General features: G+C 41.8%; 1 protein-coding gene across 5 annotated transcripts in view; it reads left to right on the top strand.

Annotated features, from left to right (window-relative positions):
- Nucleotides 1–27,634, top strand: part of LOC105922056 (gamma-aminobutyric acid receptor subunit rho-1-like) — a 92,563-nt gene that overhangs the window by 7,600 nt on the left and 57,329 nt on the right. For 2 of the 5 annotated variants that reach the window (XM_036134620.1, XM_036134618.1), the window contains exons 2-5: nt 20,218–20,268; nt 20,705–20,811; nt 22,020–22,087; nt 22,161–22,384. In XM_036134620.1, the coding sequence (XP_035990513.1) occupies nt 20,231–20,268; nt 20,705–20,811; nt 22,020–22,087; nt 22,161–22,384 (437 nt within the window). In that variant the 5' untranslated portion in view covers nt 20,218–20,230. Of the gene's footprint in view, nt 1–54; nt 557–5,979; nt 6,239–10,767; nt 10,936–20,217; nt 20,269–20,704; nt 20,812–22,019; nt 22,088–22,160; nt 22,385–27,634 lie in introns of those variants that run through there. The other 3 variants (XM_036134619.1, XM_036134622.1, XM_036134623.1) reach the window with 3 other exon arrangements.

Raw genomic sequence — 27,634 nt, 5'->3', positions numbered from 1 at the left:
TTTATTTTACAGTTGGGTGTGGAATGACATGAAAAAACCAAAGTCTTTTTCCAGAGTTGTTGGGTGCAGAAGCTGGCTGACAGGAGTAGAGCGGAGAGAAACTGACCAGGACCTGATGACTTCACAGAAGACCAAGACGAGACACAGGAAACAAGAAGCAGAGCGTCGGAGTGGGTGGCTGGAGATCTGGGCGGACTGCCTGAGCCGAAGACTGGAAGCCGAGGCAGAGTGACAGAGCCGAAGACTGGGAGCCGAGGCAGCGCCAATGACTGGAGCCAAGGCAGCGCCGATGACTGGAGCCAAGGCCGCTCCGAGGACTGGAGCCGAGGCAGAGCCGAGGACTGGAGCCGATGACTGGAGCCAAGGCTGGAACGGAGCTTCAGGCTGTGACTGAGCTGGAACAGAGCTGAAGAAAAGTCTCTGGCTGTGACTGAGCAAAACAGAGCTGAAGCAAGGTCTCTGGCTGTGACTGAGCAAAAACAGAGCTGACACAGGATTTTTGGCTGAGACTGAGCAGGAATTGACCACTACGGACCGGCAACGAGAACAGACTGAGGTGGGTACATATAGTGGTGAAAACAAATCAGAGATAATTGCAGCCTGACAGGTGGAACCAATCAGGCTGCACAGGGAAGGGAGAGAGGCAGGGAGGCTCAGCATGAAGCCTACAAGCTGTATCCTGACAGTAAGTGGTAGCCAGTAAACAGGTGGCTGAAGCAGAGTTACTGGGTCACTGCACAGGAGTTTCCTTTTTGTTTGTTTGGTTTTTGACGCCAAGTTAGATTAAGCTGTTTATTTAGAGTGATGGCTTGTGGGAAGAAACTGTTCCTGGGTCAGTTGGTTTTGGTATACAGTGCTCTGTAGCGCCTAGAGGGAAAAAATTGGAACATGTGAGAAGATGTTGTGACCAGGGTGAGATGGATCTGCAGTGATGTTTATATCACGTTTCCTGACTAGACTTGAAATGTACAGGTCCTGAATGGAAGGCAGGTTGGCACCAATGATCTTTTCTGCAATCCTGACTGGAAGAAGGGGATAATTCAGCCTTTGTTTTGAAAAACATTTAATTTGAAAGTGTCACTCCCCAGTTTGGAAAAACAGCAGGAAAGATAACATTGGGTATGAGTAAGGAAGTATGTGTCTTTGATTGCTATTATTTTTTTGTATTGTAATTATAAATTATATAGTATAAATTGTGATACAGATACATTTACTTTATTATTGCAGGGTAAAAAAATGATGTTCTATACAACATTTAGTTTTAAAACAAATATGGATCTGGCACATACGGAAAATATTTGTTTTACATTGTAAACAAGGAGCTGGTCTTTTCAAATGTATTCAGCAGCCCTGTACAATATCTGTCTGATCAACTACATCAGCAGGTTAGGTTGCTACAGGTTCCTACATTTTTGTGCTCTAATTGTCATTTACAGTCTGGCTCCACCATAACATGTTATTAGGCAAGGCATATTTATTTGTATAGCACATTTCAGTACAAGGACAAAACAAAGTGCTTTACCTGATTAAAACATTGGAAAAATAAAAACAGAATAAAAGCAAGTTTGAATAAAATGTGGAAAATTAAAAAAATAAACATGGGAAAATGGAAACTAAAAGGAAATATTAATGATTTTAAAAACTGTTGGACTACCAACTTAAACTAAAGATGTTTAGTTAACAGTTTATCTAAAACAGTAAAAGGCAATCCTAAACAAATGTGTTTTTAATCTTCATTTAAAATAACACAGGCTTTCAGCACTTTTACAGTTTTCTGGAAGTTTGCTCCAGATAAGTGGAGCATAGGAACTAAATGCTGGTTCTCATTGTTTAGTTCTGGTTCTAGGTATGCAGAGTAGGCTGGAGCCAGAAGACCTTAGTGGTCTGGAGGGTTTATTACCTGACTCCGCCAGATAGATTTGCTCCGCATATCCATCTGGAAACCTTCTGTTGAAGTAACTTTGGGAAGGGGCGAAAATACTGGTTAGCTGATTGGCCTATGTTGGTGATAGACGGGCCAAATGAACCAATCAGATTCGTCGTGGCTCTGTTACGAGCGACGACGAAAACACAACCACAAGCCAAGCTACTCTTGCTGCTGCAGGTAAAGGCTCGTTAGCTCAGCAAATAAATACTCTGTAATTCCGATAAAACTTGCTCGATAGCCACGCTAACGCTAGTTTCATCGGCTGAAGCCGCCATGTTCTTTAGACTGAACTGACGCGCTTCCCGTTGCGTCACACCTCAACCCGCCTCAAAGCCAACGCTGATTGGACGTTCGTTTGGTGAACGGCTCCAAATTTTCTTTAACGGAGAGTAGCCAGACTGATCTGCGAGTGAAACCTTGAAAGCTCGCGAGATCAGGATGGTCTCACGAGGCTAGAGGGTTTATACACTGATAACAAATCTGTGATACATTTAGGTGTTAAGGATTTATAGACTTACAGGAGTATTTTGAAATCTATTCTCTAAGATACAGGGAGCCAGTGTAAGGACTTCAGAACTGGGGTGATGTGCTCTACTTTCTTAGTCTTAATGAGGACACTGGCAGCAGCATTCTGGATCCGTTGCAGCTGTCTGAACGACTTTTTAGGCAGACCTGTGAAAACACCGTTGCAGTAATCAATTTGACTAAAAATAAACGCATTAATTAGTTTTTCCAGATCCTGTTGAGACATTAGTCCTTTAATGTTGGAAATATTCTTCAGGTGATAAAAGGCCGACCTTGTAATTGTCTCTAGATGCTTTTGGAGGTTCAGGTCAGAGTTAGGCTTAGACAACTTTGTCATTTTGTATATAAAGAGTGCATACAGAACAAAATTTCGTTGCATACATCTTACGACAGTGTAATGGGATAGCAGGTGGAATAAGGCAACATTACAATATAAAGTGCAGCATTGATCAGATGAAACAATGCAGGAGAAAAACAGTGTGCAAGAACAGTGTGCAAAGAATGTTCAACCATTGTTTATGTCCAAAAACAATGTTGCAAAAAGGCATTTGTATGCAAAAGTATCATTCAGTGCAAATAATATGTGCAAAAATGCAGTAAACATTGAGTTGTGTACTATATAAATGGATAATAGACGTTTGGCAACGTTGGTAATGCCGAGTAAAGATGAAAATGTGATGCAGAGTCCAGTTTACAGTTCAACAGTTTAACAGTCTGATGGTAACAGGGAAAAAGCTGTTGCAGTTGTTGTCCATCACTACACCCAGATTTCAGGCCTTAAACGTGGTTTCTAGCTGAAGTGACTGACGCTGTGTGCTAACTCTTGATCTCTCCTTTATTAGTCCAAAAATTATTACTTCAGTTTTGTTTCTATTCAATTGAAGAAAATTTTGGCACATCCATACATTGATTTCTTCTAAGCATTTACCCAGTGCTTGAGTGGGTTCATAGTTACCTGGTGACATGGTGATATAGAGCTGTGTGTCGTCTGCATAGTTATGGTAGCTGATGTTGTTTTTTATGATATGAGTTTGAGGGAGCATGTAGATATTGAATCGGAGGGGACCCAAGATGGCTCCTTGTGGAACCCCAAATGTAATTTTTGTCAGCGCTGAGGTAAAGTTACCTACTGACACAAAAAAGTCCCTGTCCTTTAAGTAGGGTTGAAACCAGTTGATTGCTGTACCAGAAAGGCCAACCCAGTTTTCTGCAGTAGTAATTTGTCTAAATCTTTCTTTTTCAACAGTGGTTTGATAATTGCTGTTTTTAGGGACTGGGAGATAACACCACACAGAAGGGACGTGTTTATTAGCCGAGTAAAATCAAACATTATAACAGACTAAACTTTGTTAAAGAAAGCTGCGGGTAGAACATCAAAGCAGTACAAGGAGGAACTTAGCTGGTGAACAATTTCTTCGAAGCTTTTGTAGTTTTTTTGGCTGAATTGGGACATTTTGTCAAGATCAGTTCTAGTTGATGTTATCTACTAGTTCATCTACTGAGTTACTGCAAAAGGTTGAAGTAGAAGAGTGAGCTTTGATAAACGTTTCGGTGACATTGTCCTTAACGATGTGTTTTATTATGAAGTTCCTTTGGCTAAATGAGCCATTGGAAATTATGCTTTCAAAAGTAAAAGTGATCAGACAGGGCAACATCAGTTACATTGGCTTTGGAAATGTTTAGGGCCTTAGTGATGATCAAGTCATATAGCTTGGATCTTTGTATTGATGATATTTGTAGTATGCAAATATCGCACCATCTGCCTGTTTTGTTTACAATAAACCTGCCTTCTGCTCCATTTAAATCATGCTCCCTGACGCATGCACGGTGCATAATTAACTCTCCAACAGCAGATAAATTCTCTGATGCTTTTATTTCCCTTGTTCCTCCACTGGGCCTATCTCTCAGTTCTGTTGAGGTGACTACAGGCATGTTGAATTCCACATGCACCTCCATTTTAGATGTTCTGGCTTGTCTGAAAATCCAAAAGATTAAGTTTGCATCTGAGCTGTGGTTGAATGGCTCCACTCGTGCTCTCAGTCGAAATTGCAGACGAGCAGAGAGGAGGTGGAAAAAGAACAGACTTCATGTTTCTCTGGACATTTTAAGGAACTACTTGACAAATTATCAGAGAACAGTAAAGTGTGCAAAAGCTGAGTATATGACAAACATGATATCCATAAATAGTAACAGACCCCAAATCCTGTTTAATGTTTTAAATTGACTTGTGAATCCTGTTGAATCTAGTAGTGCTGTATTTTCACAAACTTGGTGTGACAGCTTCCAAAAAGTTTTTGTAGATATGATCTTTGCTTTTAGAGACTCTAAATTCGAACTTAATTGTAAATTACGTCATGAACTCTGCTTTCTCTTTTTAGATGTTTGAACCTGTTTCTCTCTATGATGTATTTTATGTCTAACATAAGTTAAGATCCTCTAATTATCCACTTCATTGTCATCCACCAAATTTGCTTAAAGATACTTTTGGTGTGATTGGGCCTTATTTATTAGGAATTGTAAACTCCTTGTTGTCTGCAGGCTGTGTCCCAGGTTTTTTTTAAATGGTGCTGTCCAGCCATTGCTTAAAAAGGCAAACCTTTTTGGGATCACAAAGTCTTGGCAAATTATTGGCTAATTTCAAAATGGCCTTTTTTATCTAAAATACTGGAAAAGTAAGTTTTATGCCAATTCAGATTCATTCGGAAGCAAATAATATTTTAGAAAAAAATTCAATCTGGTTTTTAGCTACGTCGAGCACTGAAACGGCACTTTTAATGGTTTATCAGAATCAGAATCAAGTTTATTGCCTAGTCGGTTTGCACTTACAAGGAATTTGAGTTCGTTTTGATGGTGCAGACAAAACAAAATAAAAAAGAATAGATATATATATACAGATACAGATATACAGAAGCTATATACACACAGTAGACTGTGCGTTTATGTAACGCAGAAGCTTGTTAGTCCTGAACGGGGGAGAGGAAGTGTCCAGTGTCACGGGCGGCTCTTGGCCTTGTTGATAAGGGCGGTAGCGGATGGGAAGAAACTGTTCTTGTAGCGTGATGTTTTGGTCCTGATGGATCGCAGCCTCCTGCCAGAGGGAAGTGTCTGAAATAGTCTGTGACTCTCAGGATGCAGCTTGTTGGGTGCATGCTGAGCCTCCCTCCCTCTCTCTTCCCTGCGCAGTCTGATTGGTTCCACATGTCAGGCTGCAATTACTTCTGATCTGTTGCCACCTGTGTTCTCCTCTTTATAAACTCACCTCATTCTGCTCTCGTCGCCGGTCCGTAGTGTTCACTACTGCTCAGTCTCTCTCAGAATCCTGTGTCAGCTCAGTTTTTGTTGCAGTCAGCCTGAAGACATTACTTCAACTTGGTTTTTGTTCAAGTCATTCCCTAAGACTCTGCTCAGCTCTGTTCCAACGGAAATTCTCAACTCCTGTCCACGTCTCCTGTGCTGTTCCACGTTCTCAAGTTCCTGAGCTGTTCCACGTTCTCAAGTTCCTGAGCTGTTCCATGTTCTCAAGTTCCCGCAGCTGTTCCACGTTCTCAAGTTCCCGCAGCTGTTCCTCGTTCTCAAGTTCCCGCAGCTCTTCCACGTTCTGAAGTTCCTGAGCTGTTCCACGTTCTCAAGTTCCCGCAGCTGCTCCCCGTTCTCAAGTTCTGCATCTGCTCCATGGTCTCTAATTCTGCAGCTGCTCCACGGTCTCTATCTCTGCAGCGGTTCCACAGTCTCAAGTTCCGCAGCTATTCCACGGTTTCAAGTCCTCCGCTCCTGAGTTTCCTCCTGGTCAGTCATTCCATACTCCTCCTGTCAGCCAGCTTCTGCACCCTTCATCTCCGTCCGTAAAAGACTCTGGTTCCTCTCGTCATCTATTTTCCATCCTGTTCAGTAAACTCACTTTAAGAACTAGCTCTGTGTGTGCGTGCTGTGTCCGGGTTCATCCTAAGACAAATCATGACAACTAGGCTGATATTCACATACATAACTTGGAGAACCAAAAGATCTTTGAAATGCTGCCAGCTAGAGTTGAAGGCTATCCGTCTCTCTACTGTGCAGCTGTCAGAGGATTTCAAATTTGAGAAGATTAGGTGATTTTACTGGTTTTAACTGGAGATTTATTCAGTGAAGCTACAGCCTTCATGGGGATAATGGATTATCTCAAATTATTGAAGCACTATTTCATGTGTACATTAGAAACTATGTGGTCACAACTATAGTGTTATTTTTTATCAACAGAGAACTAATAACTTTTTTTTATAGATGAACATTTCAATGGGTTTATCAGAAAATTTAACTGAGAACATCAATATAAGTTACATTAAAAATGGCTTAGTTCAATAAGGAAATATAAGCATTACCTTTCAAAGGGACCTATTCTACAATAGTTCAGCTGAGCTGCTGTCTTTATTGTCTTTATTGACAGATATTGTTTGTGACATGTTGGACCAAATCTGCCTTCTACTCCCTGCACTGTTCCTCCAGCCTTATCAGTCATCTGTTTCCTACTGCTACCTTCTCCTGTTTGTATGTAGTTGTGTTTTCTTCCTCCTGTGCCACTTTGTCCCTGTCTTTTTGTTGTTTTGCAGCCTTTTTCTTATATTTTATCCATCCAGTAAAATATTTTTTTTCATCTTAAGTGGTGACAGCAGATTGCCCGGTTTACAGAATTGTTCTACAGAATTGTTATAAAAAAAAATCTATTGGGTTTGAAAATTCTTAATAATCAAATTTCTCTTTCATGACTATTAAATGTTGTATTTAAGTGTATTATGAACATAATAATAGTTACTCTGTTGGGTCACACTGGGAATGTGTTTCACTTGGAATGTGGACAGTAATGCAAAGCAGACCGGCATGGTCTTGAATATAAACAACGACAGGATTCTCAGTTTTCACTAATGTGAAAGTGATGTAAATGTTTCTAAAATTGCATTTGCATTAATTCTAACTATGACTATTTTATTTGTTTTTGGAATTGTTTTAACAAAGCAGAACTCTACATTGTTCCACTCAAATGAACCATCAGCTCATCTTTCCTGCTCAAAGTTCATACAAAGAGAATGTATCACTTTCTCATAGGCCGTGGTCCCTGAGCATAATAAATGTAGCTGTAATAGACGTTAGTCGGCTATTGAATCTTTATTTTTCTTTTTTTCTTTTGTGGATTTATTTATTTTCACTTACAGTCAATAAATTACAGCTAACACAGTAGGTTATTAACAGAATAAAAGTAGTTTGAAAAGAAATGTCAAAATCACCCCTGTTCTAAATATTCCTGAAGAAATGTCTCTGCGTGCCATGCTTGATAAAGTTCCTGTGCCAGGAAATGCAGCTTCCACTCTGGTCAAAACATCCCAGTGTGCTTTGTTTGCCATAAAGTTTTACAGACAATGAAACACTATAATTGAAAACATTATTTTTGAAGTTAAGCAAACTGCAGCTGCTGTCCCATCATCTAATGTTGACTGTGAACCCCCTGGGGAAGCTTCAGAAGAAAGATCTGCTGCTCCACCTAGCTGGTATGCCGCTGTATCAGACACCAACAGCCCTGGATATAGCACTGCTGCCGTGGGTTACAATGTTGTGGTCATAAGCCCCGCCAGGGCACCGTTTCACAAAGTCGGGTTAGTGAATACCCAGAGTAAGTTCCAGGGTAACTTGCCTTTCACAAAACTCACACAGCAGCTGCCTGTGAGACAACGCTTAGGGAATAGGAGGACCCCAAACAGCTCTGGCAGTTGTCATGAGACAGTGATGGTAGGCACATTGCTACTTTCAGGTGAAGCTGCTAAATTGGCAAAAACAAAGGGCTCTGAAAAGTCCCCAAATATGAGTCACTAAGTAGGAAACACTGGACTGTCACCTCTAGTTTTCCTTCTCTACTGAGAGCAGAGCAGCCCAGTAGCCACCAGTAGCTTCATTCATTAGCAGCATCACGGCGAGGCAGGCAGGAGCCGGAGAAGTTGGTTTTTCAAAAGTAAATTTTTACATTTCCCGATATTTAAATTAATTTTAAACTCTGATTATTAGTAGAATAAGCACACAAATATAAAGCAGCTATGCTATATCATATGCTTTATGCTTTTTTTAACATATTTTTGAATTGATTCCGAAGGTGTGGGGGCTTTTATTTAGGTGTGGTGGTGCGCCACGATCAAATACATGTAGCAGAAATTCTCGGCAATAAAAAGTTTCCTCAATATATTTCCTTTATCTTAAAGGCATACTATGCAACATTTTTCAGTTAATTAATGTGTTCCATACTGTTTTGGATGATTAAATGAGTCATTTCAGGTGAAACAAAAGTTTTCTCAGCCGCCCTGGTGGTCTGTGGGGGAATTACCGTACTTGCAATTGCAAGAGCCCTCGGCCCGCACCCAGAGGCTCAGAAGTCTCGTGCAAGACTGCGAGAGTCGGTCTTGCTTTACGGCGAGAACTCCATGTGTTTTTGCCCTGCCATTCACTATATGCACGCGCGAAAGCAACAACAAAGAACCGCGTGTTATTTTTTTTTTTTTTTTTTGAATGTTGGCGAGGCGGTAGCGTGAGTTAGCACTGATAACAAGATAGCACTGCGGGAAACCCTGATGTTCATACTTTCACTGTGTTAGTCATTGTTTGTACTGCCGTTTTTTCGACTTTTCGTTGCGTTTGCTTGTCTGCTAAGCTCAAAACAACCGTGCCTGGCTTGACGGAGAAACCAGAACAGCTGAGCATCTTTATGACAGTGAACTTTTACTTTCGCCCTCTGGGGGGAGCCTCGCTGGAAAATCAACCCCGGTTGCATAGTATACCTTTAATATTCTCAGCCTGCACATCCCTCATATAACACATCGAGGGGACCCTCTCACTTCTGAACAAGTTATTTGTGCTGCACTTCGTCTTTATGCCAAAGAGAGCTTTTTGCAAAATGTAGGTGACATCTTTCAGAGACAACTGTATATCAGGAACGTTACTGTTGCGCTCAGTTACTGTAGAGTTTAACTGTAGAGATATTATAAAATACAATTTAATATTTTACATGTTTGATGATCAAAAGTCGGTAGTACCAAATGGAGGGAATTTTGTCTTTTTATTATTCAAAAAAATAAATATTCCAATTAAACTTAAAGGTTTGTTTACAAACCTGTTTTTTTTATTTCAGATCAGAACTTAAAATCCCCAAGTCACATCCACAAGACCATCCTACCTGCTCTACGGCCCTTTTTTGTCCGGCTTTAAGGTTAGGTTAAAAAAAAAAAATCACTTTTTTTCTAAATCCTTCTAAAAGAGGCTTTAAAGTTTCTAAAACCAGTCACCAGTTTTTTAAAACATATTTTTGGTTTTACAGCACTTTAAACACAAATTAAATTCAATTCAATTAATTTTTTTATATAGCGCCAATTCATGAAATACGAAAACATGACATTTAAATGTCTATCAAAAACTGCTGACTGCAAAAAAGCTTCACTGCGCACACATGCTCTGCCCAATCTCCCCATGGCTGGTATCATTGGAAACTAGAGACTCTGGCTTTCCCAACAAGGTATAGCATGTCTTTGTCCAATGTGTCTTGGTGACGTAATGGCCATGTGTAATGGAGACTGTACAACTCAGAGCTGCTTACCGCATGTGTCACTTTACACACACAGCAGATACAGGTGGCTTGTTGTTTTTCTTATCTCTTCGGTGATGTGGATGTTTCGGAGAACATCTGCAGTCGTGATGGCACAGAAGAGGAAATTTACCATTCAGGAGCCTTTGGAAAAAATTATGAGGGAGAGGAAGCTTCTGACTCTTGCATCAGTTTTGAAGAAGATGAAGACGAGGAGCAGCTGATTCTGGACTCGGTTCATGAGTAAGTAGTACGGTTACTCTTTATTTCCAGTAACTTTATCTTACATGTCGACTGTAGTTAGTTAGTCATGAATGACAAATGTTATGTTATGCCCCTATTTTTGGAGAGCTGTAGGTAATAACATATTTTCTCGTAAACATAAGTTTGGCTTCACCTCTCCTCCCCCAACTGCTGCAGCACAAAGCTACTGTCAGTTTTACCGTCGGTTGGATGATCTAAAAAAGGTTTTATGAAGTGGTAATATAATTTATACCTTTCCAATACAACCGATGTTTTACAATTGTGTTGTTTTATGGTACTTTGCTATTTTTGAAGAGCTGTATATTTGTCTTGTTGCGATCATAAAATTTTGCTTCACTCATCCCTCCCCTTTTGCTGCTTCCCAAAGCTACCGTCACTTTTACTGTCGGCTGGATGCTCTAAAAAAGCCTTTTATGAAGTGGTAATATCATTTATACCTTTCCAATACAACCGATGTTTTACAATTGTGTTGTTTTATGGTACTTTGCTATTTTTGAAGAGCTGTATATTTGTCTTGTTGCGATCATAAAATTTTGCTTCACTCATCCCTCCCCTGTTGCTGCTTCCCAAAGCTACCGTCACTTTTACTGTCGGCTGGATGCTCTAAAAAGCCTTTTATGAAGTGGTAATATCATTTATACCTTTCCAATACAACTAATGATTTACAACTGTGTTGTTTTTAAGACCTTTTATGACTCTGTGGTGGCCTCAGCACTCCTCTACGCTGTCGTCTGCTGGGCCCCTGGCAGCGCAGAGCGGGACAGAAAGAGGCTTAATAAGCTGGTGAGGAAGGCCACTTTTGTCCGGGGCTGCACTCTGGACTCTGTGGAGGAAGTGGCTGAGAGGAGGGTGTTGTCCAAGCTCAAATCCATCATGGACAACACCTTCCGCCCCCTGCACCAGACTGTAGAGGAGCTGAGCAGCTCCTTTAGTGCCAGACTTAGACATCTTGTCTGTAAAAAGGAGCGCTACCGCAGATCATTCATTCCTGCTGCCATCAGATTATACAATGCTGCACAAAAACTGTAACAATAACTGTAATTATAACTGTAACCACAACTAACTATAACTGTAACTGTAATAACCTACGTGCAATATCTAATGTGCAATTCTATTTAATACATTGTGCAATAATCCTGAAAGAAGTGACTTCTGCTGCTATTACACCTGAATATATGTCAATACACATGTACATAAGTCACCGTGAATGTACATAAGATATCCTCTGCCTTATTTCTATTTTGTATGTTTTTATTCTTATTTTTTTATCTACTTATTTTTGATCCACTGTATCAACGAGGACACACTGTATATACCTGATGCACCTTGTCCTACTTTTGGCACCTTCTTCTGATTACTGATTACTGAGCCGATGTGACATGTGAATTTCTCCAATGTGAGATCAATAAAGCCTATCTTATCTTATCTTATCTTATCTTATTATATCTTTTATGGTATTTTTGCTATTTTTGAAGAGCTGTAGGTAATAATTTATCGTGTTGTGATTAGCTTCCTGTAGAAGGAATTCTAAACAATAACTGACTTCCTAGAGTTATTGAATAGGGAAACGATGGAGTGATGAAGTTCCAGCACTTTTTTTGAGAAACAGAGCAGAGATCACATAGATGGGAAGTAATCGCAACCTTCGGTCCCGCTGCCAGTGTCGTGGATGTCCTTCAAACGACGTATGATTTGTACTAAGTCCTTCAAAAATTCTAAGTTCTTGGTAAGGCAGTTAAAATATCCAACAGTGGTCAAAAAAGTGAGCAGAAGTAGCTGAATTTCGGTCCAGAGTGGTTTATTGCAACAATACAAAACAACCACACATGAGATGCTCTCCGGACAACATCTAACAACATACAGAAAGTGGTCTGCTTATATACATTCTCTGGGTCTTGGGGGCTCCTCCCCGAGCCCCTCCTCTTTATTGCGTATTTTCAATTACTTTTCCACGGATATCTTTGTTATTTTATTACATATCCGTGGAAACCTCCCGAGGGTGCATATTTTTAAAAACATGGTTACAAGTTACTACTTATTCCAAACATGGTCACACATCACCACCCATTTCCGATATGGGTACACATCATTATCTTTACCAAACATGGACCATACGCTTTCTGTTTACATTGCAACCTTTTGTACCATACATGTTCCGTTTACATTGCACATGGCATACTCTTTGGTCCAGATGTCTTGCCTTCGTTTGTTTGATGTCCCCTATCTCTTATCTTTACCTCAGGAGTGACACACACACATTCTTTCTTAGGTATAGTTACAGCACACCTTTAATCATTGTGACAAGAATATATTAATTGTGAGATATGTTAGCACACCCTTCAATTATTGTGACAAAAATACATGCATTGTGAGATATTAATCCACTACATTTATTGATATTAATCCACTGCACCAGGCTGTCCGCCTGTTTCTGCCGGTCTTCCTCCTCAGCTGCCCTAAATACCCCACAGCCGTACCGTTAGATAACAACAGAGGCGGTCATATCCCAGACATTCATTATCTGCATAGTAACACCAGAGCATTGGCCTGTACTTCAGTTCCTCAGCAGAGCCTTCTGTGTGTCCTAGCATCTCCGGTCCGAGTTGGCATCAGAATAATATTCCCATAACACTTCTCACCTCCTCCCACTCCAGCAGCACAATAGATTTGTTACTTGTACTGTAAATTGGATAGTCTAGAAAGCCTTATATGAAGTGTTTATATCATTTACACTTCCCCAATACAACTGCTGTTTTAAACCAGTGTTGTTTTGTGTTATTTTGCTATTTTGGAGCAGTAAGAAATAAGTTATTGTCTTGTAATCAGAAAGTTTAGCTACCATCACCCCCACCCTCCCCGCAACCCCTCCTGCTCCTGCAGACCAATGGAAGATTTTTTGGAGAACAGTAGGAAATCATTTATCTTCTCATCTGAAAACCTGGCAGTGAACTAACCTATCTCAATGTTATTACAGCAAGAAGGAAGCAGGACTTTCTGGTACAGAAAGGACCATGTGTCTGCTCAAACAATCACAAACAGACTCCAGAAGGGTGGCATGAGGGCCCCACAACCACAGGTGGGGGTTATGCTTACAGCTAATGTGCAGGACGTTTGGCATTTGCCAGAGAACACCAAGATTGGCAAATACTCCACTGGCGCCCTCTGCTCTTCACAGATGAAAGCAGGTTCACACTGAGCACATGGGAGAGAGTCTTGAGACACAATGGAGAATGTCCTGCTGCCTGCAACATTCTCCAGCATGACTGGTTTGGCAGTGGGTTAGTAATGGTGTGGGTTAGCATTTCTTTGGGGGGCCGCACAGCCATCCATGTTCTCACCAGAGGTAGTCTGGCTGCCATTAGGTACAGAGATGAGATCCTTAGACCCATTGTCAGACCATATGCTAGTGCGGTTGGGCCTGTGCTCTTCCTAATGAAAGACAATACTAGACTTTATGTGGCTGGAGTGTGTCAGCAGTTCCTGCAAAACAAAGGTATTGATGCTATGGACTGGCCTGCCCTTTCTTCAGACCTGAATCCAATTGAGCACGTCTGGGACTTCATGTCTCATTCCATCCACCAATGGCACGGCACATTGTGCATTGTGCACAGCCTGTCCAGGAGATGGCAGATGCGTTAGTGCAGGTCTGGGAGGAGATCCCTCTGGAGACCATCCACCACCTCATCAGGAGCATGCCCAGGCATTTTAGGGAGGTCATACAGGCACGTGGAGGCCACACACGCTACTGAGCTTCATTTTGACTTGTTTCAAGGACATTACATCAAAGCTGGATCCACCTATAGTGTGTTTTTTCACTTTAATTTGAGTGTGACCCCACACCCAGACCTCCATGGTTTAATACAATTGATTTCCATTGATATTTTTTGTGTGATTTTGTTGACAGCACATTCAAACCTTTTAATGAACAAAGTATTTAAAAAGAATATTTAATTCATTCTAGGATGTGTTATTTTAGTTTTCCCTTTATTTTTGAGCAGTGTATATATATTTGGTTATTGAACATTTATTTAAACATATTAATGATAGTTACTTACTTTTCCCATTCTTGTTTAATTGATAATTTAGTTTTGCTCATGTTTAGTAGTTTTTTTAATGGATGTCTATTTTCAATAAGATTGTTATTTGAGACAAAATGACACAATTCAGCTAATTTTTTAATTAATTTTATATCAGGAACCAACTCTGCAGGACCCAGTATTCAGCCAGGCAAGCCGAGATTTGGATTAATTTATTAAACTGAAGACAGACTTGTTGATTACTTGGCTGAGGGGGGTTCATGAAGGCATATGCAGAACACCAGGGGGCCAGAGCATCTTCTTGGTATATTCAATTTATTTGTATTCCATTGATTTATATATGTGCATTTGGCCTGAAGTTGGCCTGATGGTTGGTATTCCACAGCCTCATGGAGTTTGCAATGTAGTGCTCCTGACCTTGTATGGCTTCGCGCATTCCAGGATCCATGTGTGAGGCATTGACTCGTAGGCATTCTTGTAATCAACCCAGGAAGTTCACAAGTTTGTTTGTCTGCTTTTGCAGTCTTAGATGACTGTTCTGTCAACCAGCAGCAGGTGTTTGGCTCCTCTGGTGTTTTTACATATACCTTTCTGGGCCTCTGTAATGTGTTGATCCATGTCCCCACTTATCTTAGCTACTATGATGCCTGACAGGAGATCCTGGGGGTCTTTCATTATCAAGACTGTTCTGCCCTCTGTCAGCAATTCAGGGTGGGTCCCATTCATCAGCATTTGATTCATTTGTGGCGCTAGGCATTCATGAAGAGAAGTCAGCTTTTTCAGCCAGTGGGGGCATGGATCATACCCGGGTCTGGTGTTGTCCACTTCTTCATACCTGAGAGACTTTGTTGGATGTCTCCCATTGTGATGTTCACTGGACTTTGTTGAGGGATATATATATATATATATATATATATATATATATATATATATATAAGTCACCCCAGAATATAAGTTGCATCAGTCAAAAAATGTGTCAAACAGGAGAAAAAACATATTATGTCACACTGGACTATAACTTGCATTTATTTAGAAATTTATTTCACACAATCCAAGACTAAAAACTGACATTTAATCTGGTAAGGCACCTTATTCACTTGCCCAGTTGCATCCACGATGGGCTGAATAATATGGAACATACCTGGTAATGTGAATAGGATAAATTAGCACAACAAGCCACCAGCTCCAACCTGGAAAGTTCTCATCAGAACATTTTGGTATAATTATGCTGAAATTAGACCGTGAGCATAACGGTTCTACGTGCTAAGGTAACAGTATGACACAGATGTTTCAGAACAACATAAAGCTGGTGCGCATCAGAGAAGTTGCAACCCGATATTTTGCTGACTACGTCAAATGTACTTTAACCTAAATTATATTTCAGTCAAGAGTCTAAATTTGCTGTCAGAATGACCAACCAATACTGATTTGGCATAGAGTTTTATAAATTGCATACAGATAAGCTTTCCCCTCTTTTGCTCTGCATGATAAATTCTTCATTGAAAGAGGGTTCATTTCCAGAAACTGTAACATTTGTCTTCTATTAAAAAGGGACAGGGATGATACTGATCACCATTTAAGCCTCTTGAATAATAGCCAAAATATTGTTACTAAAATTTTGCTAACCGATTAAAGCAGTATGCAGGTACTATAATAAACAGCGACCAAACAAGGTTTATCCCAGGAAGATTTTATTTTTCAGATACCAGACAATTATTGAACATTATATACTCTAAGAAGGTGCCATTCTCTGCAGTTGGCTCACTTGTCACACAGCAGGCCTTTGACCAGACTATGTTCAAAGCCCCTATATCCAAACATTTATTTAGCAATTTGTTGATTTTTTCATTATAGGAAATCCCTCTACCCATATCAAAGAGACCTGGATAAAAGACACAAGTGTTATTTCAGATGACTTATGGGGGAAAGTTTTGGGCGGGGTTAAAGCATGTTACATCAATGCCAAACTGCAGCTAATACAGTTTTAAAGTTATTCACTGTCTACATTACTCCAAAGCCAAGCTAAATAGATTTTTCTCCTCTGTTTCACCATAATGTGAAGAATTTAAAATGTATAATGGTACAATGATTCATCAACTTTTTTTTGCCCTTTGCTCTCAAACCTTTGGTCTGAAAATTTTCAACTGTATGGTGTTTATACATATAAATAGAGTTATGCTGAGAGAATGGAAATCTGTGGTGCCCTGCTTTTATAAGTGGCTAAATGATATAGTATCCAACATTTATATCGAAAAGATACAATATAATTTTTTCTGATAATCATAACAGGTTTGTGGAGATTTGGGGGGCTTTCATTAACTACATTAAAAAGGGGATACCTTACAGGATTGAACTATAAATTGTTTAACCTTGTCATGCATATTATACACGGTTTAAAGTTATTTAATGTTTAATAAATAACTCTCTGTCAATTAAGTATTGTCCGGTGAATATCAAGCTCCTCGGTGGCAAGGCCACTCAGATGGATGAGAGTCGCCCTGAGTACCTTAAGGCTCTGGATGTTGTGGGGCTGTGTTGGTTAACGCGGCTCTGCAGCATTGCGTGGACATCGGGGGCAGTTCCCCTGGATTGGCAGACTTGGGTGGTGGTCCCCTTATTTAGAAAGGGAGACCGTAGGGTGTGTTCCAATTACAGAGGAATCACACTCTTAAGCCTCCCTGATAAGGTCTATTTCGGTGTTCTTGAAAGGAGGGTCCGTCGGATAGTCGAATCTCGGATTCAGAAAGAGCAGTGTGGTTTTCGTCCTGGTCGTGGAACACTGGATCAGCTCTACACCCTCAGCAGGATCCTGGAGGGGGCATGGGAGTTTGCCCAACCAGTCTACATGTGTTTTGTGGATCTGGAGAAGGCATTCGACCGTGTCCCCCGAGAGGTCCTGTGGGGGGTACTCCAGGAGTATGGAATACCGGACCCTTTAATAAGGGCTGTCAGGTCTCTATGACCGGTGTCAGAGTCTGGTCCGCATTGCCGGCAGTAAGTCGGACTCGTTTCCGGCGAGAGTTGGACTCCGCCATGGTTGCCCTTTGTCACCGATCCTGTTCAGAACTTTTATGTACAGAATTTCTAGGCGCAGCCAAGGTGTTGGGGGGACCCGTTTTGGTGGCCTTAGGATTGCGTCGCTGCTATTTGCGGATGACGTGGTCCTATTGGCTTCATCAGGGCGTGATCTACTGCTCTCACTAGAGAGGTTCGCAGCCGAGTGCGAAGCGACTGGGATGAAAATCCGAGACCATGGTCTTGAACCGGAAAAAGGTAGAGTGCCTCCTCCAGGTTGGGCAGGATGGGCTGCCCCTAGTGGAGAGGTTCAAGTATCTTGGGGTCTTGTTCACGAATGAGGGGAAGATGGAGCGGGAGATCGACAGGCGGATTGGTGCAGCATCTGCTGTGAAGCGGGCGCTGTACCGATCCGTTGTGGTGAAGAGAGAGCTGAGCCAAAAGGCGAAGCTCTCGATTTACCGGTCGATTTACATTCCTACCCTCATCTATGGTCATGAGCTTTGGGTCATGACCAAAGAACGAGATCCCTCTCGACATTGCTTCTCCATGTCGAGAGGAGCCAGTTGAGGTGGCTCGGGCATCTGGTTAGGATGCCTCCTGGACGCATCCCTGTTGAGGTGTTCTGGGCACGTCCCACCGGGAGGAGGCCCAGGGGAAGACCCAGGACATGCTGGAGGGACTATGGCTCTCGGCTGGCCTGGGAACGCCTTGGGATTCCCTCGGAGGAGCTGGCCCAAGTGGCTGGTGAGAGGGACATCTGGGCCTCCCTACTGAAGCTGCTACCCCCGCTACCCGACCCTGGATAATCGGAAGACGACGGACGGACGGACGGACGGACGGTTAATATCAGCTCTTAAGCTGATATCAGGACAATGGTTGAAAAGGAGGATTCAAGCACTGGCCATCTTTTAACAGCAAACTCTGCACACACATATAATAAATGAGTGACAACTCTTTAAATTCTTCAAGTTCAAGAATTTATTAACAGAAATAAAATCAACATCCAGAGAACATCAGTATATAATGCTGTTTATCTGAATTAACACTATATTTCAATCAACAAATCCTCTCTACTAGGCTAGTGAAGCTTAACTAAACTACTAAGTAAAAAGAAGATAAAAAGAAGCCAAGCTAAGGAACTATGTACATGCAAAAGAACACAAAAGACAAAACAAAGTGGTGATCATCCTCAGAATAATTCAATGAATCCTGGTTCACTGCAGATCTGACTTAAAGAACATGGAATGGAGTCAAATTAGCTTATCTAATTTAGATGACATTTGGCATGTGTTTCAAACCCATTCACAATCCAAATCCCGAGGTCAAAAGCATTATTTGAGGAAATAACATTTTGAAGACTGATTTTCTCGATAAGAATCTGTAAACCTTAGGAACACTCGATTTTATCGATGTGATAATTGTGGGAGGTTAGGGGTCGCTGTAGCGATCCGTCACTAAAATCGGCTCATCTTAAAGTTAAACTAAACGCCTTTAAATCAACATTAATATCAATTTGGTGATAATGCTTATAGCACTATTGAACGATGGCGGAGCGAAACGAACAAGCCTTATGCTTGAAACGAGCTGTAGTTGAATAACCGGAAACTGGAAGTTGCCGGCAGCTAAATAGCATTTTGGCTAGCGGGCATTTGGCGCTAACTTTAATACTTCTGCTTTATTTTTAGCCATATTGAATTGGCCGGATAACACAAACATCAATATCCCATCAGTGTATAAAACCCTTGGAGAACAGGGTATACGTTGGTTCTTTCGGCTGTGGGCTAGCATGCGGCTCTACGGCCCAGCTAAAACATGGTTGGAACAGAAGTGGGCCAGTCCGATGTCCTGCATGCAGTCTCCGACCCGGATGCAGTCACGATTTCAGCTCCCTCTTTCTTTCAGCTTGAGAAGTGGGTAAAGGAGGCCAATCCACGCTGTCTCAAATCAGCTTTCCTGTAACAGCTGAGGACAAATAAACAAAGCTGTTTTTGGCATGGAGGGATTCTTTCCTCCTGCGTCTGACGCTGAAGTTAAGACAGCAGACTTAACTCTGATTTGCCTGGTCAGGTCCTCCGAGCGAAGAGAGATTTCCCCCCGTGCTGGCTTGTGGGTCTTTCAAGGTCCATGTGGCCCCGTGCTTGGCTGACCGGTATGAGTGGCTGGCCCCAGCCACCCTCTCCTTCAGATGTCCCCAGCAGAAGTGGTGAAGATAGTGAGTCTGAGTCCCATGTGGCTTGCAGGGTATGGCCCTCTCCTTGAGGGCTTCAGGAAGAGGAATGAGGTTGTGAATCTGAGGAGTGGTCTAGGCTCATATGGCAGGGCACCCTGCTGAGAGAGGCCGCCCCAGCCTGAAAGTGTGAAACTCCTTTGCCTACAAACACCTCCTGAGTTGTCCTCCGGCTACAAGGTCAGAATTCAATCTGACATCAATCTTCTCATCATGGCTTTAACATCATGGCACAGCAACCTGCTCACTATGTCTGTCAGTTATTTTCTATTGACTGAGTAGGAGCTGATATGTCATTTTTAACTGTGCGTCCGGCAATTTTTGTTTTGTTTTGTTTTATTTGTGTTGTTACAAAAGCGAATAAAAAGAGTTAATAAAAGGACTAACCGATGACAAAAAGGTGAATTCGCAAAGCATTTTTGCATTTAGTAAAGAGATGGATATTTATTTCCTATGTATGTGACTGAAGTTTCACAAATGGCATAAAATGTTGATCCAGTGTATAAATCCTGTATAGTTTCTGAGAAATACAGTCTTGTTGTAAGAACATCATTTATCCAGCTCCCTCACTGCTCTAAACTTATTTAACAATAACTAACAGAATGTTGTATTTTCTTAATTTCAGATTAGCGCAAGACATGTCTCCAACAGAAGGACTTAGTCACAAGATTGGCAGGTATTTATTTTTTTACTGTCCAATTAGAAGGATAACCAAGGTTTGTGTAAATAATATTATAGTGGACATTTAAGAGGCATGAGTGGACTTTGAGGGACAAGGTCAAAATGTTTATTACAGCATTGTTTTTGGAATCTACAGAGGCAGATGACCCAGTTTCCCGTTTCTGTCTAAACCCTTTATAATCCTTTCTCAGCATTTAGAATTAGGAAATTCATCAGATTATTTGCCTGAGAAGAACAACCTCTAGAATATAACAGAAAATGATTATGGTTAGAAAAAAATACAAAATAGAAAAATAAAATCAAGTATACACCTAATACCACTGTATTAATTTTAATAAAAAATAATTAGAGACAAAATTGGAGGTATCAAAGACATTTATTCCCGCTGTCTTTCTTTAATGATTACAGTTCCACTTGTTGTTTTCTCTCAGCCCAATATTGGAGAGGAGGCAAGATATAACCAAAGCAAGGAGAACAAAGTCAGAGCAGCTGCTGAGGATAGATGACCATGACTTTACAATGCGACCAGGGTTTGGAGGTAAGAAGGTTAATCTTTTCATGCAGAAAACTATCCAGCTGTTCTTTAAGACTAAACTGTAAATACCAATATATTGTTTCTGGGCTTGGTTCTTTTATTAACATGGTGGTGACAGTACCCAGCTTGCAAAGATTAAATAACAGAGTGAGATTACGATGGAATCATGCTGTTGCAAGCCAGTGATTAATTACTGAGCAGCTACAGTCTGTAGCTTTCAATTTCAATAACTCCCATCTTAATCTGCTTAATGTGCAGTACTCAAAGCCTGAGTCATTGTACATTTAAGTTTCACACTGTCATTCTCCTATAGATTCCGAATCTCAGATGAAGTTCCTGGAATACTTTGTTCAGTTAAAGGTGAGCCTAAATGGCTCTACAGTTGCTAAGATTATCAAGTAATTAAACTAAATATATATTTACTATTAAGACTCTACAGTTGGAACAGTTACAAAGTCACACCTCAGAGATTCCACATTTTCTGTGTTTTTCCCAACAAATAGAACACTACTAAGACAGAATCAGACTATACAAAAGGGCAGAATTTGGTCTGGGTATAGAACTGAAGACATTCAGGGCAGTTTCGCAAACAGTGCCTGAAAGATTTTCAGAGAGGCTTCAGTGCATAGTGACCTCATGACATAATTTGCTTTATTGGCTGTATAACTGGCTTAGGCATCTGTGTGGTTACAGGTTACAGTCATCAAAGCCATTGCCAATTGGACCAATCAGAAGCTGTGGGTGACTTGAGACTGGAGTCTCTACAGAATGTTTAGAATTGGGGATATACTCTACTGGTTAGGGAACAAAGTACAGATATTTGAAAGAGGGTTGTAATAAGTATATTTTTCAGCAATCTTAGAAAGTAGTTAACTTAGTATTCAGTCGTTGTGATACTTTCCAAATAATTTCACAGAAACAAAGAAAAAGAAAAGAAATCATTTGGCTTCATGTCTGTTAGGATTAAAGCACTTATTCCCCTGGTCATGTGCTTAGGATCCAGGGAGATCTGCACATAGCAGCTTTTAAAGGGATTTGGCAATAGAAAGCAGAAGTCATTGTCTATATCAGAACAGTTGGCATTAAATGAAGACAGATAATCCAGGCTGCCCCAAATGAGGCTCTTGGGTTACATCTGCACATTTTTTATAATGCTGATGTAAATGAGAGGTTATTGGATTTTAGTAAACAGTTGTATCCTATTTTTCTAGGTCCTGCTGTCCCAGTTGGAGTAGATGTTCAGGTTGAAAGCCTAGATGCGATTTCAGAAGTTGATATGGTATGTAACTGTAAAACAGTTTTAGGAAGCTAATAATTGACATGTTGAAAAAGCAACTTTAAATTTTTTTAAGGATTTCACCATGACCTTGTATCTGAGGCACTACTGGAGAGATGATCGTTTGTCCTTTAAAAGCAACACCAACCAGAGCATGACCTTTGATGGTCGCCTAGTAAAGAAAATATGGGTCCCTGATATGTTTTTCGTCCACTCCAAGAAATCCTTTACTCATGACACTACCACCGACAACGTCATGCTGCGAGTTTACCCTGATGGCAAAGTCCTGTACAGTCTCAGGTACTTCTTTGTTGTTTTATTTAAATTTATTGTTTGGACAGTTTTTTTTTGTAAATGAATGTCAAGTTAAGGGGAACTGGCTGTTTTTCTGTGTGCAACAATAATAAGCATATATGGAGAGTTTAATCACATATCTTCTTTCCCTCCTTTGCCAGCTGTGTATTTGATTTTTCACCTGTTATGCCTTCTAATAAAATAAATAATTTTTTAAAGTATCTGATCTTGAATGGAAATTACAGTACAAAAAATGTGCAGTTTTATTGTTCCCTTGGAAATTTTAAGTAGGCCAATACCTTTTTAGTCAGCTAGGACATTACTAACATAAGCACTTATGTTAAAAACGAACTGGTTTATTTTCTTGTATTTCACTTCTTCACCCAAAAGGCTTTCTTATTTGTGATCATGGTTCGTATTAGAGGTCATTGTTTGGACAATCACACTAATATTGTTGTTAAGGTCTTTAATCCAGTCAGTCCTGTGAGTTTTTTGGGTGGCTGTTACCGATGTTTCCTAATGAGGTCACCTAGTGACCTGTTTTGGTTTACTTGTAGGTCGTTGATAGATGGAAGCTGAGGTCACCTTCTCTGTTTTGCTCTGTTTAGCGCTGGACTGCATTTACCTTTAAAATGCACCAGGGTGCTATGATCTGTGGCAACGTGCCTGGCCCTTCGTGTCATGGTTATTATATGTTTTGCCCACATGCAGACACAATACGGAAGACAATGCGCAGCTTAAGATATTTTATTTAGATTCAGACTACAGAGATCGATTCTGATGATGGGATCTGTCGAGGTCTGAACGTCAGTGCTGGAGAAACTGTGGGAAGAAAAGGAGAATTGTTAAGAGAGATCAAACCAGAGAGAAATCTCCAGAAGCCTAGCCGCTTACCATTTAGTTGGGAAAGTAGCGACGAGGGAACTCTGAGACCGAATGCTCACGGTGGATAGCTGGTGGTTAGCGGCTGGAGGGCAGACCCGATGGTAAGTTGGCGAGGGATCCGTAGTTAGCCACGGCAGGCAGGAGTGACAGATGGAGCAACCAGAGTGCGGAGGAACCAGCAGAATCCAGGGAAGGGAACCTCAGGCCTGGCTTGATATCACCAAGTGAGTAAGAGGGGGAACGCCAGAGCAACATCTGAGCTTCAGGGATTCTTAGGAGCTGGTTCGTCGAGCGAGACATCAAGGCGGGTAAGTAGTCCAAACAAAAACCAAGAAAAAGCAGGAGATCCAAAAATGTGTCTATTTCAGTGATACGAAAAAACTCACAAGTTCAGGTTCCCAAGATCTGGTCAGAGGCCACGTCGTACCACAACTGGGTGAAGCTCTGGCATCTTCCATCTGTCTGAGTCATCCTTAAGACGCCAGTGAACACTGCTCCAAATGTGGGCCACGTCCCCCAGCCAACTACAACCACCTGGAAGCAGAGTTAGAACACCGACCAAACAGAGAACCCTGACACTACCCCCCCCCCCCCCCCCCCCCCCCCCCCCCCCCCAATGGTCGCCTCCTGGTGACCCACACGATGACGTGGACGGGCGTGAAGCCCAAAACTCACTGAGCAGGTCCTGGTTTGCCACAACCGAGCCAAAGACCCATGACCGCTCCGCAGGACCGCGACCCTCCCAATCAAATAGGTATTAGTGTCCTTTACCCCGTCGACGGGCGTCCACAATCCTGCGGACGCTGGGGCCCTGACTGTCCTGGGAGGGTGGAGGGGGTTCGGAGGAAGGGTGAAGCTCACTCTTCAAAACAGGCTTAATCTGTGACACATGGAACGTGGGGTGAACTCGGGAGCGAGGAGGCAGGAGTAGCGGGCAACAAGAGCAGAACAAAAGTGCCGCCAGACCTGAGAGACAAACTGGGGACCCCGGTCAGAGAGGATGTCTGTGGGTATTTCATGAAGTCTGAAAACATTACGGATGAGTAGTTGTGCAGTCTGTAGGGCGTTGGGTAACTTGCGGAGAGGTATCAGATGACAGGCCTTAGAAAATCTATCCACCACCGTGAGGATGGTGGACATGCCCTGGGATGGCGGGAGACCCGTGACAAAGTCTAGAGCGCTATGTGAACTGGGAGGGGGGTTTAGTAAACCAGAGGGTGGCTTATAGGAAGGCTTATTCTGAGCACAAACGGGACAGGCTAAAACATATACGCGCACATCCTTAGTCCAAGATGGCCACCAAAAGCGACGAGAAACCTGAGACTGGGTTCTAAAAATGCCTGGATGGGCAGAAAACTTGGAGTCATGACTCAGTGAACCAGTATGGGAGCCAGAGAAAACGTAGTCTTAAGATTCTGAAATGCGGCTTCAGCCTCAGGACCCCAGATAAACGGGACTTTGGTGGAAGTAAGAGCGTGCAGGGGGAAGCTATCTGACTGTAATTCTTGATGAATCGCCTGTAAAAATTGGCGAATCCCAAAAATTTCTGGAGCTGCTTACGGGAATCAGGGGTAGGCCATTCAACAACCGCCTTAATCTTCTCGGGATCACATCTCACATGGCCGCCTTCTAGTGTCAGGCCAAGGAATGAAACTGTGCTAAGGTGGAATTCGCACTTCTCGGCCTTAACAAATAAGCGGTTTTCTAAGAGGAGTTGTAGAACGAGACGGACATGATGCTGATGCTGATCAGGGTTGCTAGAATAAATCAGGATATCATCTAAGTTGACGAATACAAAGTAATTTAAGAAATCCCGTAGGACGCCATTAACTAGAGCTTGAAAGACTGACGGAGCGTTATATAAGCCAAAAGGCATCACAAGATACTCAAAATGTCTTAAAAGGTCTTAAAAGCAGTCTTCCACTCATCCCCCTGTCTAACCCGTACTAAATGGTAAGCATTACGTAAATCAAGCTAAGAAAAAATGACGGCGTTCTGGACTGGTTCTAACGCCGAAGACAAAAGAGGAAGTGGGTACTTATTAACTGTGCAGTGTTTCCCGCAGGAATTTGCTTAGGCGAGGTGGTGAGTTGCATGGACCGACTGGCGGAGCGTGGGGGTGGGGGCGCAGTCACATGGGCTATGCGGAGGGAGAGAACGCCCGAGTCTTGCTAAAGACCAGGCGGAGATCATGATACTGTTTAGGCACGTGGGATAAATCAATCTCATCCTCCAGTTAGGAGGAAGAAACAGGCGGATGAGAGACTGGCCGAGCCGAGAGCAAACACTGAGAGTGACAAGCGAGAGACCAAGACTCCAGCCGAGATTCGGCCCAATTTAAATGTGGGCTATGAGCGGATAACCATGCCAAACCTAAGAACACAGGAAAGCGTCTTACCGGAAAAATGATAGCTCTTCTCGGTCATTACCGGATACTATTGTCTCCAGAGGCTCAGTTTGGTGGGTGATGAGGGTTAATTTCCCCCCATCTAGAGCGGACACCTGTAGAGGTTTGGAGAGCGTCACACTCCGGATGTGGAGGTGAATAACTAAATCCGAGTCGATCAGGTTAAAATCAGAACCCAAGTCAATGAGGGCTGAGACATCAAAACTATCCTGACCAAAAACCAAAGTAACCAGCAAACAAAGACGGGACGGAGACGAGTTCGAACGAAAAATTACTCCAGTAAGGCTCTGGCGTCTTCCATTTGTCTGAGTCATCCTTAAGACACCAGTGAACACTGCTCCAAACGAGCTGCAGGTGTGGCTGGGATATAATTTCCGGTAATCTAATCTATCCAGTAAATGTATCACAAACGCAATTATGCACAATAAACGCAACTAGAACATTTCTGAATAAATTTAATATGGCGGTTTAGGAGTAGCGACAATGCGAAAGCATGTGTTGTTTGGGATTTTCAGATGTCATTTCTCACAATGGCTCGATAGGAAATAAATGAGGAGGGTTTTGAGTTTGTGGTGGTCTGAAGGGATTTGTAAAAAATCTATAAATCCTACACCAATGAGGGTTACATTTCCTGAATCCAGACAAAAATACTTACGTTTTGGTGTGTAATTTGTCTACGTAGAATGAAAATTGAGCGAGTAGGCTGAAGTTGTTCGGAGTTGTGAAATCTTTGAAAACGCCAGAGTGGACCACTCTGGCAGTTGAAGAATTCCGTCATTGACTTTCATTATAAACGATGATTCCGCTGATTTTTGGACTTGAACTTTGAGGAGTACCTGTAAGAAAACCATAAAAGATATCCACATCCCGTTTTCACTTCTGAGTAGTTCAAAGATATATCTACAAACTGGAAGTTAAACGGTATTCATAGGTAAAAGCATGATGATACAGTACAGCATTGAAAATGGTCATTTCAAGGCTTTTTGAGGCTTTCTCTGTACCTGACGCCATTCATTTCCTATGGAAGTGGTTTTTCGCTAATTGCGTTGCCATGGTAACTCAAAACCCCAATAAAAGTAATAGCACACCATTCCGGACCAAGCCGGACGTTTTGATACCTATGTTGTTGGGGTGCACGCTACGGTTTGGGCCACATTAATTTCCGAAAACGTTTTGAGGTGCATAGTAATAGGTGCCTCCATGCAAATGCATTGCCTCCCCCTGCATTTGCTATGGCAGGCGGCTAATTATGCACAATAAATCTTCATAAATGGTCGTTGTTTTGCTGATTTGATCTAATTTGTAGCCTTTTTATGGTGTCTTACAAATTCCTGCTAGTGTGTCTGGTCGAAGTAAGCTAATATTTTGTCATGTAATACTCTTTTGGATGCATATTCTGCGCTCTGATTAGAGAACCACGCATTGCATCACCAAGATGCATGCCAGCATTAGACACTGATTTTCACCCGTTCGCTACACAGGTTAGGGTACATACACTGTACGATATTTTCAATTGCAACAGCTCAAACTGTACGACAAAATTGCAGGGTTTAAAAGTTCACAGCTCACAATATCTGTTCTTACACTGTACAGCCCATTGCTATGATGCAATCTGGCTGCTCACACTGTACGTCCAAAAACTTGTCTATTTGGAAGCCAACTGTAAACAGTAGAACAAACGTGCTGCCTTGGCAATTCTACGAGTTGCTCCTTTGTAGTTTTTTCTCCATATCACACTTACCACCGCCATGCTTCTCGTGCATGCAGTTTCAGCTGCATCGTGCATGCAGGATGCACGATGATCAGGTTGTGCGCTTTTATTCTTTGGAGGATGCTTTATTTACTAGATACTGGTAAACTGGTCAGAGTAGAAAAGGGACTTTGATTGAGCTAAATGCAGCACAATCCTTGAAGAAAATCTGACAAAAGACTCAGCATACTGATAGAGCAAAGATGGAGCGGTT

Source organism: Fundulus heteroclitus, unplaced genomic scaffold, assembly GCF_011125445.2.
Source record: "Fundulus heteroclitus isolate FHET01 unplaced genomic scaffold, MU-UCD_Fhet_4.1 scaffold_86, whole genome shotgun sequence".
In the NCBI taxonomy this organism is placed as follows: Eukaryota; Metazoa; Chordata; class Actinopteri; order Cyprinodontiformes; family Fundulidae; genus Fundulus; species Fundulus heteroclitus.
This window is presented reverse-complemented; position numbering and strand designations above follow the sequence as displayed.